This window comes from Neomonachus schauinslandi, chromosome 5 (genome assembly GCF_002201575.2).
Source record: "Neomonachus schauinslandi chromosome 5, ASM220157v2, whole genome shotgun sequence".
NCBI lineage: Eukaryota > Metazoa > Chordata > Mammalia > Carnivora > Phocidae > Neomonachus > Neomonachus schauinslandi.
The window spans coordinates 60,241,151-60,254,867 of record NC_058407.1 but is presented as its reverse complement, the minus strand read 5'-3'; the positions used below and the strand labels follow the sequence as shown (position 1 = coordinate 60,254,867).

General features: G+C 45.1%; 1 protein-coding gene across 2 annotated transcripts in view; it reads right to left on the bottom strand.

Annotated features, from left to right (window-relative positions):
• The window catches only part of LOC110577398 (cyclic AMP-dependent transcription factor ATF-7), a 90,275-nt gene continuing 76,558 nt past the window's right edge, over positions 1-13,717 (bottom strand). For both annotated transcript variants that reach the window (XM_021686721.2, XM_044915391.1), the window contains 4 exons: positions 13,300-13,452; positions 10,812-11,009; positions 9,289-9,397; positions 1-5,861 (listed from right to left, as the gene is read on the bottom strand). In XM_021686721.2, the coding sequence (XP_021542396.1) occupies positions 5,644-5,861; positions 9,289-9,397; positions 10,812-11,009; positions 13,300-13,452 (678 nt within the window). In that variant the 3' untranslated portion in view covers positions 1-5,643. The remainder of the gene's footprint in view (positions 5,862-9,288; positions 9,398-10,811; positions 11,010-13,299; positions 13,453-13,717) is intronic.

The following is a 13,717-nucleotide window of genomic DNA, read 5'->3' as shown; positions in this document are numbered from 1 at the left end:
CATAGAATGCTTCACTTTCTCTCTGTTGTCTATGTGTGCACTCCCCCAGTCATGCCAGAAACTTCCTGAGAGTAGGGCTTGTTTTGGTTTTTATTGTTGGGAAGAAGGAGGGGACAAAACACTGAAAGAGAAGAGGCCGCTTGCCTTCAGACACCCTACCATCCCCTATCCACATAAAGCGCAAGAGTTCTGCAGTGAGGCTCCCAGGATGCCGAGGGCCCTTGTCCCCAGGGCAGTGCACAAATCTGAGCCCTGGTCTCTGTGCCTTTTTTCAAGTTCTGTAATTTATATAAACCACCTACCTTCTTTAGGCTGTGTCTTCCCTGCATACGGAGGGATAAGAATCCCTGCTCCTTCTGTCCTCAGAAATGGGAGAGCAAGGAAGAGCACAGACATGAAAGCCCAATGAGTTCCCAGAAAGAGCGGCCAATGGGACTTGTAGATGAGAGTACTGAAGCATTAGACATAACAGTGGTTCTCTTGATAGTTTAATGTTATGTTTGCAGCATAAATAAGGCACAATATATGTCAGGGCGAGGGGGAGCGGGAGAAGGCATGGCTGGGGGGATAACTGCTGGGTGGTAAGGGGGATGGGGGGGGGAGGAGGAGGGAGAAGAGAGTGAAGCCTCTGCCTCAGCCCGTCCCAGGAGACTGTGAGAGCCTGCTCACAGGGATCATGCTGAGTTGGGTGGCAGGGAAAGGGACAAGACAGTTTTGTAACAAAACAGCCTGTAGCACTACATCCTCGCACATGTCAAAGTCCACCACTGGGGACTGGAGGAGACCCAGACCCAGAGTCGAGTTTCTTGATGAGATGGAGAGGCGTTGCTACATGTCAGAGATATACAGATGAACAGAGATATAACCATAGATACACACGGCTTTCTTTCAACAGATACTATGTAAGGAGGCAGCAGCCTCAACTGTTGGGGCTGGAGGCTCATGTCCCTGCCGGAAAGGGGTGTGTAGATGTGTGTGTGTGTGTGTGTGTGTGTGTACAGGACAGCTGTGTGTGTGTGTGTGTGTGTGTGTGTGTACAGGACAGCTAGAGCTCCAGCCGGTCCTTCCTGTAACAAAGAATGTGGAGTGACCAGTCTGCAAGGGAATATGGGACAATTCCTGTCCAGACCAAGGCAGGACAGGTTTTAGGAGGAAGTAGAAGGAAGACAAACCTAGATTTTGAGATGAATGACGTGGTTGTTGTTTTAATGGGGGTGGAGAGAGGGACTGGAGGAAATGGAAAAATGTGTTAGTGCTCAGGCAGAGGATGGTACTTAAAATATCCCTGACACCCTACAAGGATGTCCCAGCTTGCCCCTAAGGAAATGGTTCTCACACTTCAGTGTGCATTAGAATCACGTGGAGTGCTTGTTAGAGCCCAGCCCGAGTCTCTGATTCAAGAGGTGTGTGCTGGGGCCAAATGCGATGTCTAACAAGCTCCCAGATGCTGGTGCTGCTGGTGCTCTACTGGTCCTGGACCGCATCCTGAGAACCACCCCCTAAGGGAAAGCCAACGGAACTAGTGCTCCTAGCCATTTCTTACAGCTGAAACAGCACTCACCAGTAGCTAATGGTGGTGAGACAGCTCTGTGCTACCAGCTCCCCATTAAAAAAATAAAATAAACCCTAGCAGCTAAATACAAACCTGCACCTACAGAGGACATAGCCGCCTTAACCTGCCCTACTCTCCCCAGCTTCTTCTCAATCTGGGGTAGCATTTTACCCCAAAGAGCGACGAACGACCTGGTAACAGGGGGCGGGAATGGTGGCCAGCAGCTGATGCTCATTCCTGCTGGGTCACCACTCAGGGGTGGGTGGGTGGGTGGGGATTTATGTCTGTGTACATGCATGTGTGCAAACACAAACAGAGAGAAATCAGTTCTAAACTATGAGAGGGATGGTTAGGGTTGTGGGAGGCTGAAGTAGGAAGGGGGATCCTCTACTCTGCCTTAGGATCCTCGCCTGTCCTGTTCCTCCCTCCGCCCCTGTCAAACAAAGTCTAAAGAAAGCAGAAAGAGCATATCAACAAAGGCATATGTGATATAACTAGGAGGACTGGATTCTAAACGGACTGGTTATGAAATTAAAGAAAAAAAAGAATACATTTCCTTCCTGTGTATACAATGTACAATATTAATGAAAAATAATGATTTGGGGATGGGAAGGAAGTCATGAAAGAAAGAGGGAGCTTTCGGGGGGAAGGGCGGTCTCAGGGCTAGCACCTTTAAAGGAGCCTCTCAGTGTGGAGCACGGGAGCCTCAGAAACCACAGGAGGAATATTTTGGTGTCTGCTTGGTGGTTCAGGCTATAGACAGGGCATGGTTATAGTTAAGTACCCCGTCAACCAGGATGGGTGGTGCTGGAGGGCAGTGAATCAGGATAGGAGCCAAGAACAACAGAACAGGCACAGGGAAGGCGGCAAGGTGAAAGAGGTTCAGTGAGGCCATCTCCTTGTTTACCGCTACCAGGAGTATATGGTCTAGTGCTCAGGGCCAAGGAGAGGAGTGGAGGCTGAAGGAAGCCAGATTTGGGGCATACAACCAACAGGGAAAGAGTAAGGGAGGGCCTATTTTTCTAGCTTTCTTTAGCAGTGAGGGAAGCTTTCCCAGACTTTTCAATTCCGAGCAAGCTTTCTTTGAAAGGACTAGGACAAAGTCTGCAAGACTGCAAACCTGGTCTGGTATCTTTCTCTATGGCCTTGGTTATCTACCAGCTGTCTCTCTCAGATGAGGCGGGAGGCCGGAGTCTTGTGTTCACTCAGAAGAGTCCCAAGGCATCCATACTCCCAGCTCCTTTCAGAAAGTATCTTCCCTTAGGCCCCTAGAAAGGCCATGGTCAGTAAGAAGGGCTAAGTGACACCCTCCATGATGTTTGGTTCTGGTCCAGATGAGTTTGGAAAGCAGAGGGGAAGGGGAGTGGCCACAGGGCTGGCAGCAGTAACAAGGTACGTGACATTCCCCTTAACTATGACAGAGTCTCAGGATAAGCAATAGTCACGGACCAACTAAAGAGTGATCTAGGAGGTTCTGTCCTGCCCCTTCCTACTGCTTTACTACTTAGGTTCTGGCGATGCCCCTCATTTAGGTCCCCAATAACTTCCTACCAATGAAAATGAAGTAAGGACTCAAGAGATGAGACGTGGGGACTAAGAAACTAAATAAGACCCTCTAAATAAATTAGCTATCCTACCCAGGGACAGACAGACAGACAGGACTCAAACTTCCTCCAAGGCCAAGCAGTAAGGCAGGGCATGTGTGCAGTGACAGAAGGATTCTTATCTTGGAAAACACTTGACTAAAGTGGGAAGAAAAATAGTCAAGGGTCTTACGAAGGCTCCTTAGGAGCCATAAACTCAGTCAAGCTTTAGGGCAAGGCTGCTGGTGGGAAATCAAGAAAGTAAAAAATGAAACACAACTAAAGCAGAAGTCCCAGGGCACAGCCGTCTAGCGGAAAAGTCCTGAGTACAAGTTATGGCTGTGAAATGTTAAAGGCAAATGAAGTCCCTGGAGGTGGTAAGTGGCATCCTGACCATCTGCCATGCCATTTGCTAGACTGAGTCACCTCAGGGGCTGTTCCTGTTGGGTCCCGGGTGGTAGAGGATGAGAAAATCATGTTTTCTCTCCTTTCTCTTCACCAGGTGTGTCTTGCTCAGCACCGGCTCTGAAAAGCGGAGGGGAAATTAAAACAGACGCAATAGAACATGTCCTCTGCCTGGCTCACCAGTGTATCATCTATGAAGATGGGAATCTTGCAGCTTAGAACATTCCCTCATTCCCCCATGTCAGCCAATTCTGGAAGACAAACTAAGAAAGGAAGCTGGCAGTTATTCTGTATGTAAATTTAAGATGGAGGTAGGAGAGAGGGAGAAAAGGACATTCTTGGCTTGGGCAGATGGCAGAAGGTGGCTCTGGGACAACTGGAAGGGATTCATACTGACAGGCTATTAAAGCTGACCTATCTATCCACAGGCCTCTGGCTTTGGATTGCTTCCTATGGCCCTGGTAGAAACTGCATAGTTCAGAGCCAAAGGAAGATGAGAAGTCTTAATGGGGAAGAAAGAGGGACAAGAGGGATGAATTTCTCCCCCCTGTAACCTAACTCCTCACAGTAAGAATGGCTGAGAGCAATAGTCACCAATTTCCCAGGCAGGCCAGACCTTCACCAAACAGGGGTCTTCTGCTGAGATCAGTACTGCACCTCCTCTTTCCTGCCTCTTCCCATCCTACCTCATCCTCAAGAAAACCCACTCAGGACCCTGGCTCTGATGCCTCAGAGTCCTGGGGCCAGCCTCTGGGGACACACTGCAGCTAGGGGGGCAGAAAGCAGAGGAGAGCTGAAGAAATACTACAGGAGCAGAGAGACCTAGCGGCTAGCCTAGGAGCCTGGTGAACGAGAGAAGGGAGATCCAGGGTGAGGGACACTTGCGAACAGAAGACCCTAGCCCGGAAAAGAAGACAGCTGGGTGAGGCTGGGAGATGGGAGAAGAGCAGGGAAGTGCAGGAGTGCCCTACACAACAGCTCCAGAGGGCTGCACCTGGAGAGAGACAGAGGCAGTGACCCGGGCAGGGGAACAAAGAGGGAGAGGCAGGTGCGGACAGACGACCAAAAGGAGTTATGTATGCTTTGGCCAGTAAACTCTTTTAAGACATAAAGAATCAATCCAGTAACCTGACAGAACGAGCGTCAAACTCTCCTGTTCCTTCCTGCCTGCCCTAATGATCACTGCAAGAGGGTGGACTGCGGAGGAGGTGGGTCAGCCAGTCACACCCGGGGCACTTTCCCTTTTCACCAACAAGCAAGAGCTAATAAGGCCACAAGATGATCTTGCTAAGGCTTAGTGGTAGGTGGAAAGGGCCCCACCAGTAGACTGAGAAAACTCAAGACACAAAACGAGAGACCCAAATAGCTCTGGAAATAGCTGAAAAAGGACTAAAATTCTTGGGGTTTTGTTTCTTTCTTTTTGCTTTGTTTTTTTGTTTGTTTTTGGGTTTTTTTGGTGGCAGGTAGGGAGAAGGACTAAAGTTTATGGAAGAGCTGGAAAATACTGCTAATTCATACATCAAGGGTAATTTTACATTCGCCATAAGTGAATGTTTGAACTAGACTTCAGGAAGGGGGTAAAGGGATAAAATAAGCAATTAATGGGAGACCAAGTCCTGAGCCCACTGGGTGGCTGGGGCGGGCCAGCGGGTGACCTGCCATCAATACTAGCCTCCCTCTACCTAGCAGGAAGTGGCGTGCTGCTAAGGAACAGGAAGGTAATAGCCATGGCTTAGTGGGAAGAGAGGGAACTGAGAAACCCAAAATCTAGCAGTGCAAGGGTTAGTGTTAAAAGAGACAGGTACACATGCATGGGCAGGGGTGATTGTTCGGACCATCTGGAAAGGCCTTTGGCTGTGGGTGCATCAGAAACTGCCCCCGTAGGGGATGATCTATGTGGCTCTGGGGCTGGGAGGCTCCTAGTACAGGTATTAATGTACATGACCATGTGGCTGAAAAGCCCCGCATCTGTCCGTTACTCACAACACACAATTTCCCCCCCATGTTGCCATGTCCAAGGCAGACGGGAGGCGATAAGATGACATCTCTCTTGGCTCTCGGGCGGGCGAGCTCTGACTGGGGACCTCTCCACCAGGGGAGGCATCATCTGCCCGCAGACTGGGACTGTGGGGTCATGATCACATGCGACTGTATCGGCATGCTCAGTTCTGTCCTTTGGCTGGCCATCTGAGTGAGGACCGAGGTAGCTACAGCTTCAGCCGCCGAGCGAACACTGAGGCCATTGCTAGGGGCTGTTGCTGAGCTGTGCTGAATCACAGGGGCTGGAGAACCCGTCGGCTCTGAGCTTTCTTTGGGGCTTTCTGCCAGGAAGGAAGACAGAGAGCAGAGAGCAAGTGATTAGAAAAGAGAATGGGGAAACAAGCAAGATCACCTTGTGCCATTAATTCTAAAGAAGCCCAAAAGGAAAAGGAAGCCCCCATCATTCTGGGGGGAAAACTTCCCAGAATCTTAGCTTCTAAGCCACGAAGGGGCTAGGAAACAGGAAGTTGTGAGAAGGGACGCAAGAATTAAGCCCAAATTAATCTATCTATCTCAGTAAAGTAACCCCCCAGCATGTTAATTATACCGTCTGGTTTCTGCGTCTTTGTGTAGTTCATTACCCCTACTGGAACACTCTTCCTTTCAGTCATGTCTTAAAAGGTGATTTATTTAAAATAGATTTTTTTTTTTTAAGCTATCCTCTCTGATTAATTCCCACAAGAATTTAATCATTCTGTTATTTTTTATGTTCTTTTAGCATGCACTTGCACCCCAGGGAAGCCTGGTAAATATCAAGCTCACTCAGATGAGGTTATGAATGACCAGTCCTTGGCCAAGGTTCAGTTAATACAACAAACTACAAAGAGGCCTGTTGGATCCTCCTGACTATCAATTAGCTAGGCATTAATGATTGAAAACATTTATTATGGGCTACGCCACTTCACCTAAAGTGATGATAACACTTTACTGATAAACACAAATATCTGAGCTGCATACAAAGGTAACTCCATGTGGCTCTGCAGTCAAGTTTTATGAAACATCACACAGCCTCCACGGCTGCTTAAACAGAGATGTGTGGAATAAATAAGGGCCAACAACCAGTGGTTGTATTTTTCATTCTCTCCTGATGAATGTCTGAGTCTCCTTTCAGGATTCAAATATAACCTCTTCTGTGAAACCTTCTTTGTTATGCTCATGAAATTAACTACCTCATTGCTGGTGCTTTCAGAGCACACGTTCATCTATTCATCATTTTACTGAGCATATTCCATGTGCCAGCACTGCGGTATATAATGAATAAAACAGGAGCCCTGTCCTCAGGAAGCTCCCACTCCAGGGGCTCTTTGACTGGGCTATCTGTGCATACCTTATTCACAGGCTGACATGTTTATCTCCTCATAACTCTGAGTCTCTCAGAGGTACAGTGTGTCATTGGCCTGAGTCAAATACCTACCACAGTGTCTACACCACACAGCAGGAACCAAATACATCTTTGATGTAACAAATAAGTAGCTTAATGGATTGCCTGCCCCTCAAAAGTTCTTGAAGGGATTGAGCAGAAAACTTACTGTATATCAATATCATACTGATGAATACTCAATCCTTGCCTTCCTTTCCCCATCAAAAGGATTTGAAATGTTGATCACTAAACTCCTGGAAACACTTTCTTATCCTGATTTCCAGAATGCCACACTCACTACTCAGCTTATTTTCCTCCTGCCTTCTTGGTGGCTCATTCCGCCTCATTTGTGGGTTTCTTCTCCTTTCTCTGACCACTAAATGTTGGAGTACCCCAGAGCTCGGTCCTGCGACTACCTTTCTTCTTTCTGTCTGTGCTCTTTCAATAACGAAACCATTTCATCTGGTTTTGTGGCTTTAAAAACTAACTACATGCTGCTGACTCCCAAAGTTGTATCTTCAGCCTTTTCTCTGAACTGCAGGACCATATAACCAGCCTCCACTTGATACCTCCGCCTGCAAGCTTCTTAAGTTCAGCTTGTCCAAATCTGAGCTGCAGACACACCTCCTAATCTATTTGCTTCTACACTTTCCTCTACTTCAACTAATGGCAATTCCACTCTTGCAGTTGCTCAGGCCAAAAACTTTGGTGCAGCTTTTGATTCTTTTCTCATATATACCACCCCATCTGGCCCGTCATCAGACCCTGTCACTCTAACTTCAAAATATACCCTGAATTCAACCCCTTCTCCCCATTTTCACTACCACCATCCTGGCTCAAGGCTCCACCACCTCTTGCTCACATGATTGCCACAGACTCCTAAATGGACTGCTTGCTTCTGCTGTGCACTCCTGCACTCTCTAACAGAGTGATTCTGTTCAAATGTAAGTCAGACCAGTCATGTCACTCTTCCTCTAAAAACCCTCTAATGGCCCCCCATGTAGAGTAAAAGCCGAGGTCCTTACTAGGACTGATGAGGGCCTATATAAAAATGTTCCTGTTAGCTCCCTTACCTCATCTCCAACTACTCTCCATCCCCGGTTCTCTCCAATCCAGCCTTGATGCTCCCAGAATGTGCCAGGTGCATCCCACTTTGGGTCTTTGCATTTGCTGTTCTTCCCGTTGGCAGTACTTTTCCTCCCATATAAATGCATAGCCAGCTCCGTCACTTCCTTAAAGTCTTTATTCAAAAGCCACCTCATCTAAAATTTCAACCCTGCTGCCAACATTTCATATTCCTCTTTCCTGTTTTATTTTTTCTTCCAAGCATTTACTCTTATCTAATAGACCATATATTATACCTATTTATCTTGCTTATTGTCTGTCTCACCTACTAAAATATAAGCCCCTCAAGGGCAGGGATTTTAATCTAATCTATCTGGCTTCCTATTATATCCTCAGCATATAAAACAGTGCTTGGCAAAGAAGCAGCTCAATCAATATCTGCTTAATGAATGAATGTATCCTGAAGTACATATTAAAATTAAAATTTAAATAGAGATGTTTAAAATGAGTGATGTGGTTACTCTTTTTCTATGCGAACACATCTCTGAAATGATAAAAACAGTTAGTGGAAAAATAATATATCAAAATTTGATAGCCAAAATTTCTAGGAATTTATTAAATCTGTAAAGGAAAATGTTTTATTAGCTTTCACTGTCCATAAGCAAATTATTCACAGTAATTTTAATTTCAGGACTGTGCTTGTCCCGAGCACGACTCTATGACCATCTCTTTCTAGCACTATTTTATGTGTGCACATAGGTTACAAATTAAAACCACCATGGGTCCATCATTAGAAAGATAAAATATACCCCCATAGCACAATGCTTAACAAACGCCAATGTATCATCTATTGTTTATATTCTCTTGAGGCCAAGATAGCGTCTTTGGAATAAGAAAGACCTAGATGGGAATCTTGGCTCTGCTACTTCACCAACTGTGTAACTTCAGGTACATGACTATTCTGAGTGGTTTTACTGTATATAAATGGAGGCAATATCTATTTCATGAGAGAATTGGGCAGATGGTAGAGGGCCTAACACAAAGTAGGCACCTGATAAATATTGCTACCCTTTATCTTCCATGATAGATAATTAGGATAACTCTATATGGTTCTGAAAACAAAATTATTTTGTAGGACTGGCTGTTCCAGAAAGGCTGCTCATTCATCAGTGTGGATCCCTCCAGAACATTCAGAATGGGATTATAAAATTATAAATAGTTGAGACAGTCGGTACATGCAGTTTACTGACTGACTACCCTTGCTTAGGTTGTGAGCCACTCACCTAAATAGCCTTGGGTCTTTTTCTGTAGTGCAGTAACCGGGCAGTCTTTATGAGCTAACAGTAGCTGTTTCAACTGAGCCACCTCATTGCGTAGCAACGTGACTTCGTTCTGAAGAGGGAGGGAAGAAAAGAGTATCAAGAAAATGCACCCTCCACCCCTGTGCCCCCAGTGGCTGTCCCCACGGTGAGGACAGAATGCTGCCTGGATTTTCTCCCCTGAATCTGGGAGACTCCTCATCCTGCAAGGCTTCAGACAGCTCAGGGCCAGTACAGTCATGAATTCACTGACAGGAGCTGCTTACAGTGAAAAGGAGGGATTTATAACAGAAACATTATTCCTATTTAGGATAAACATAATCATACCAAAATTAATAATGCATATGTCCTCCGACTAAGAAAGCCTACTTCAGTGGCACCTGGGTGGCTCAGTTGGTTAAGCGACTGCCTTCGGCTCAGGTCATGATCCTGGAGTCCCTGGATCGAGTCCCGCATCGGGCTCCCTGCTCGGCAGGGAGTCTGCTTCTCCCTCTGACCCTCCCCACTCTCATGTGCTCTCTCATTCTCTGTCCAATAAATAAATAAAATCTTAAAAAAAAAAAGAAAGCCTACTTCCAGGAATCTATTTAACAAAGCTACCTACTCAAGTGCATACAATGTTAACTATAGCACTGCTGTTCTGGCAAAAAATTAGAAACACTGTAAATACCCATACCTTATAATATAACCACGCTACAGAATATACTACCATAGAGCTATTAAAAAAAATGAAGTAGATTCTCTAGACAGATGGCCAGATCTCCAGGAGGAGATACTATCAACGTAGTTATGTTAAAACACACAGTCCCTCCCTGACTATCCCACAAAAAGTATAAATGAAAAAAATATTTAGAAATACATGTATGTCTGGTAGGTACACACCAAACTCATCCACAGGAAAGAATAAGACTGGGAAAGGCATATTGAAGAAGAACTTTGGTTTTGTTCTATACACTTGTGTGTGCATGTAGGTATACATATGTTATATACATAAATATATTCATATATACCTTTGAAGTGAAATCTTATAATAAGTTATCAAAAGAAGGGAAAATAATATTCAAGAAAATATCTGGATTATAATTTTTCTATTTGTGCTTGTGTGGTTTTTTCTTTCTTTCATTAAGCTGCATTATCCGGGGCAAATACATTTCCCTTTGGGTGCTCCACGACCCCAGTTGGATTCGACTGATGACCTAAAAGAGTACCCTGGGACAATTAATCTAATTTCTTCCATCCAAATGGGTCTGTGGATGATTCAGACTCTAGCAACAGGTTTGGGAGTAGATGGTGAGTCTTTTCCAACCCCTGGGGAAGAGATTTCAATTTTGACAGTTAAGAGTTTCTTTCTGCATTCTTCCTGGCACATCTTCTGGAACAGTCCTAATTTAGAGTTATCATCTTCTTTTATACTGTTTCACTTTTTTCTGATTCAATCTCAGTTTCCAGATTCATCAATCCCAATAACCACCCAGGGACCCACTCACACTCAGCTGAATGTTCTGAGAAGTGAGTTCCTCTGCCTTCTTCTCGAGGGAGGACACCCAGAGCTTCCGCTTTTGACGGCAGCGGGAGGCTGCAGCCCGGTTGCGCTCCAGAAAACGCTGCCGCCGTTCATCAGGATCTTCATCCACTGTGCGTCGCCGTCGCCCTCCCGTGCTGGGAGTGGGCTGGGCTGGTGAGACCTGGGGCCCAGAAAGAGGAGTTACTTGAAGGGAACATCAACCCTTTGCAAATTAAGCCTGATGTCAGGTAGGTTAGTAAGCTCTGGTAAAGATCTGGTAAAGGGATGTACCAGTCTCTGCAACCAGAGCGTGTCTCATCACCATGCCCCTGAGTTTCTCTTTTCTCTGCCTCCCCATTTCCTTCCAGTCTTCTCAGCCCCAAACTTAGATAAACCACAGCTCAGGTGGAAATTGATTATTTCTGAGACAGACAGACAAGATGTAACTAGCGTCACTTTTTGTTTCTTAACAACAGGGAATCTTCCTGTAGGAGGGGAAACCGTAATGGGGGCTGGGTGTCGGGGGAATTTTTAGGGAGACAGGAATAAAGATATTTGAGAATCACTGATTTGGACAAGCAATATATACAAACAATTGAATGCTACAAGTTTCAGAAAAGGAGGAAAGACTTTACTACTGGTGAGATACTGGCTATCATGGAGAGATATGGATTAGTACATTCTTATTTATAGCCCGTTATTAATCATCCTCAGCAATCACCCTCCCCACCTTGTTTGTCCTGTTTGTTTTTATGCAAAAAAAACATTTTTAATCCCTTTACACACTGGTGATATAGGACAGCCTTTTGTCTTTAAACTTTAGGCTGACGTCCTCTGTCACTACAGTACTTCTGGATCATCTTCCCTTTCTATTAGCTGGTATGTGTTCAGAGAAGATAGACCAACTTTATAAGAGCAGGCAAAATTAAAATGTAGAGAGGTCAGCCATCTGTATAAAAGAAACTATATAAATGTAAAAACAATGCCAAAAACAAATTCTTCCTGGATCTGTTGCTCTTAGAAAATATCTATATTAGTAGTTCCCAAGGGCCAGAGCTCACATCAGTTGCATGAGACTAAGCATGAGCTTATAAAAAACAGAATCTTATACTCCACTTCAGGCCCTACTAATTCATGTTCTCCATTAATATAGATAATCAAGAGGTAATTTTATTTATTCACACTAATATTATCTCTCCCAAAAGAAAAAATGGAGAAGAAATTTAAAACTCAATTTAACGAGATGGAGGCCTTGGGTCATTGCTTCTCACTGTACTATGGAAGTTTATACTAATTCTCTTGAGACTTCAATTTCCTTTTTGTCCTGAGCTTGGTGGAGCACATGGGAAGACCGGCACTTTAGGGGGATGAGGAAAAGAAACGGTAGGTTCTGATTCTCTCACAGTAACTCAGCAGCTCATGCAGGGAAGAGAACTGCAAGAACACCAAGGGAAAGAAGGGAAGAATGAGAAAGAAAGGGATCAGCGGTGACTAAAAAGGAAGTCACGTCATTTTCTTGAGAGGGCAGCAGCACAACTCAGGCAAGGTGGCTACTGCTTTGCCATTTCCAGGGACTGGCATCGGAAGGGGTTCTAGGAGGGAGGGCCAGCTCAGCTTCCAACAAGAAAACTCAAATGAAGGCTTTAGTTGTTGGCCAAGCTTTAAGGTGGCATATGGCCATTAAATGTTAGGACATGTGGTGGTAACTGACAAAGCAGGTGGTGACATCAGAAAAAGGGGCTGGACAAAGATGTAATTCTAGAAACCCTTCTCAGGTTGTTGTCACCTGTCCAGTGCAGATACTACAAAAACTAAGGCCTATTCAGTTTTCAAAGAAACTTATTAAAACTGAGGCTTCCTTGGGAAAAGAACGGGGCATACAAAAGGGACTATTCTAGCTTTAGTAAGACTTTCATTTCTCCGTGATAAAAAGGGATTAAATTGATAAGGAAAAGGTGTTCTATTATGTCTATTTACTAAGCCATCTTAGTACTGTGACACCCCATTTTACTCATATATTGTTATTACCTAATTTTGCCTACAAAACCTAATCAGGTAAGTTTTTTTGGTTCTTGTTTTTGTCTTTGTTTTGGTTTATTTATTTTCTGTAAGACTTAACACATGGGAAAGAGACTAGGGGAGCCTCCTTTGGTGCACAAAGTGGTTTGAGTCAGGTTCTGTCACATTTTAGAGGGTTTTGCAGATACATCATTCACATATAGAAAAAACCGAAAACCAAACATTGAGAACTCTTCTGTGCCAGCTCTGCATTCTCCAGCTTGTCTGATGTAAATATAACAGAAGAGTAGATAAAGACTGGTGCATTCTGCTACTGTCGAACTGTTAACAAGAACCAAAGCACAAGAAGATGCCGAGAAGACTGAAACCCGTTCTTTCTGCTCCTCGAAAACCAGACGTAACATAAAGTAACGGTGACACAGCAGGCTCCCCTGTCCAAGGGCCCAACTGACCTGTGGCTGGGCAGGGGATGGGGCATCAGGGTGTTGGATGAGGAGCTGGCTCTGCTCAGGACGGGCCGTCACCATGGTGCTGGCAGTACCCACCACCATTCCACATCCACCATTGATTGAGGAGACTTGGTGGGTTAGGGTGGCTTTTAGTCTCTGTAGGGAACAATAATAAAAAATTGCTTGTCAAGGGTAAGATTCTATCAAGGGTGAGAAGAGAGGGCTTAGATTTTAATACTGACCTTATAGATCACTAAAATTTCCACACCAATTTGCCCTTACCAGAGGAATTAAAAGAAAATGACAGGGAGAATGTGCACCTGGATCCCTAACATGCCTACTCTGTTCCTTGGCTATCATCCTGGGCACAGTTGGAGGGTGGGGGTTGTTGAAGTAATAGAGTCCAGATGAAAGCTCTCTC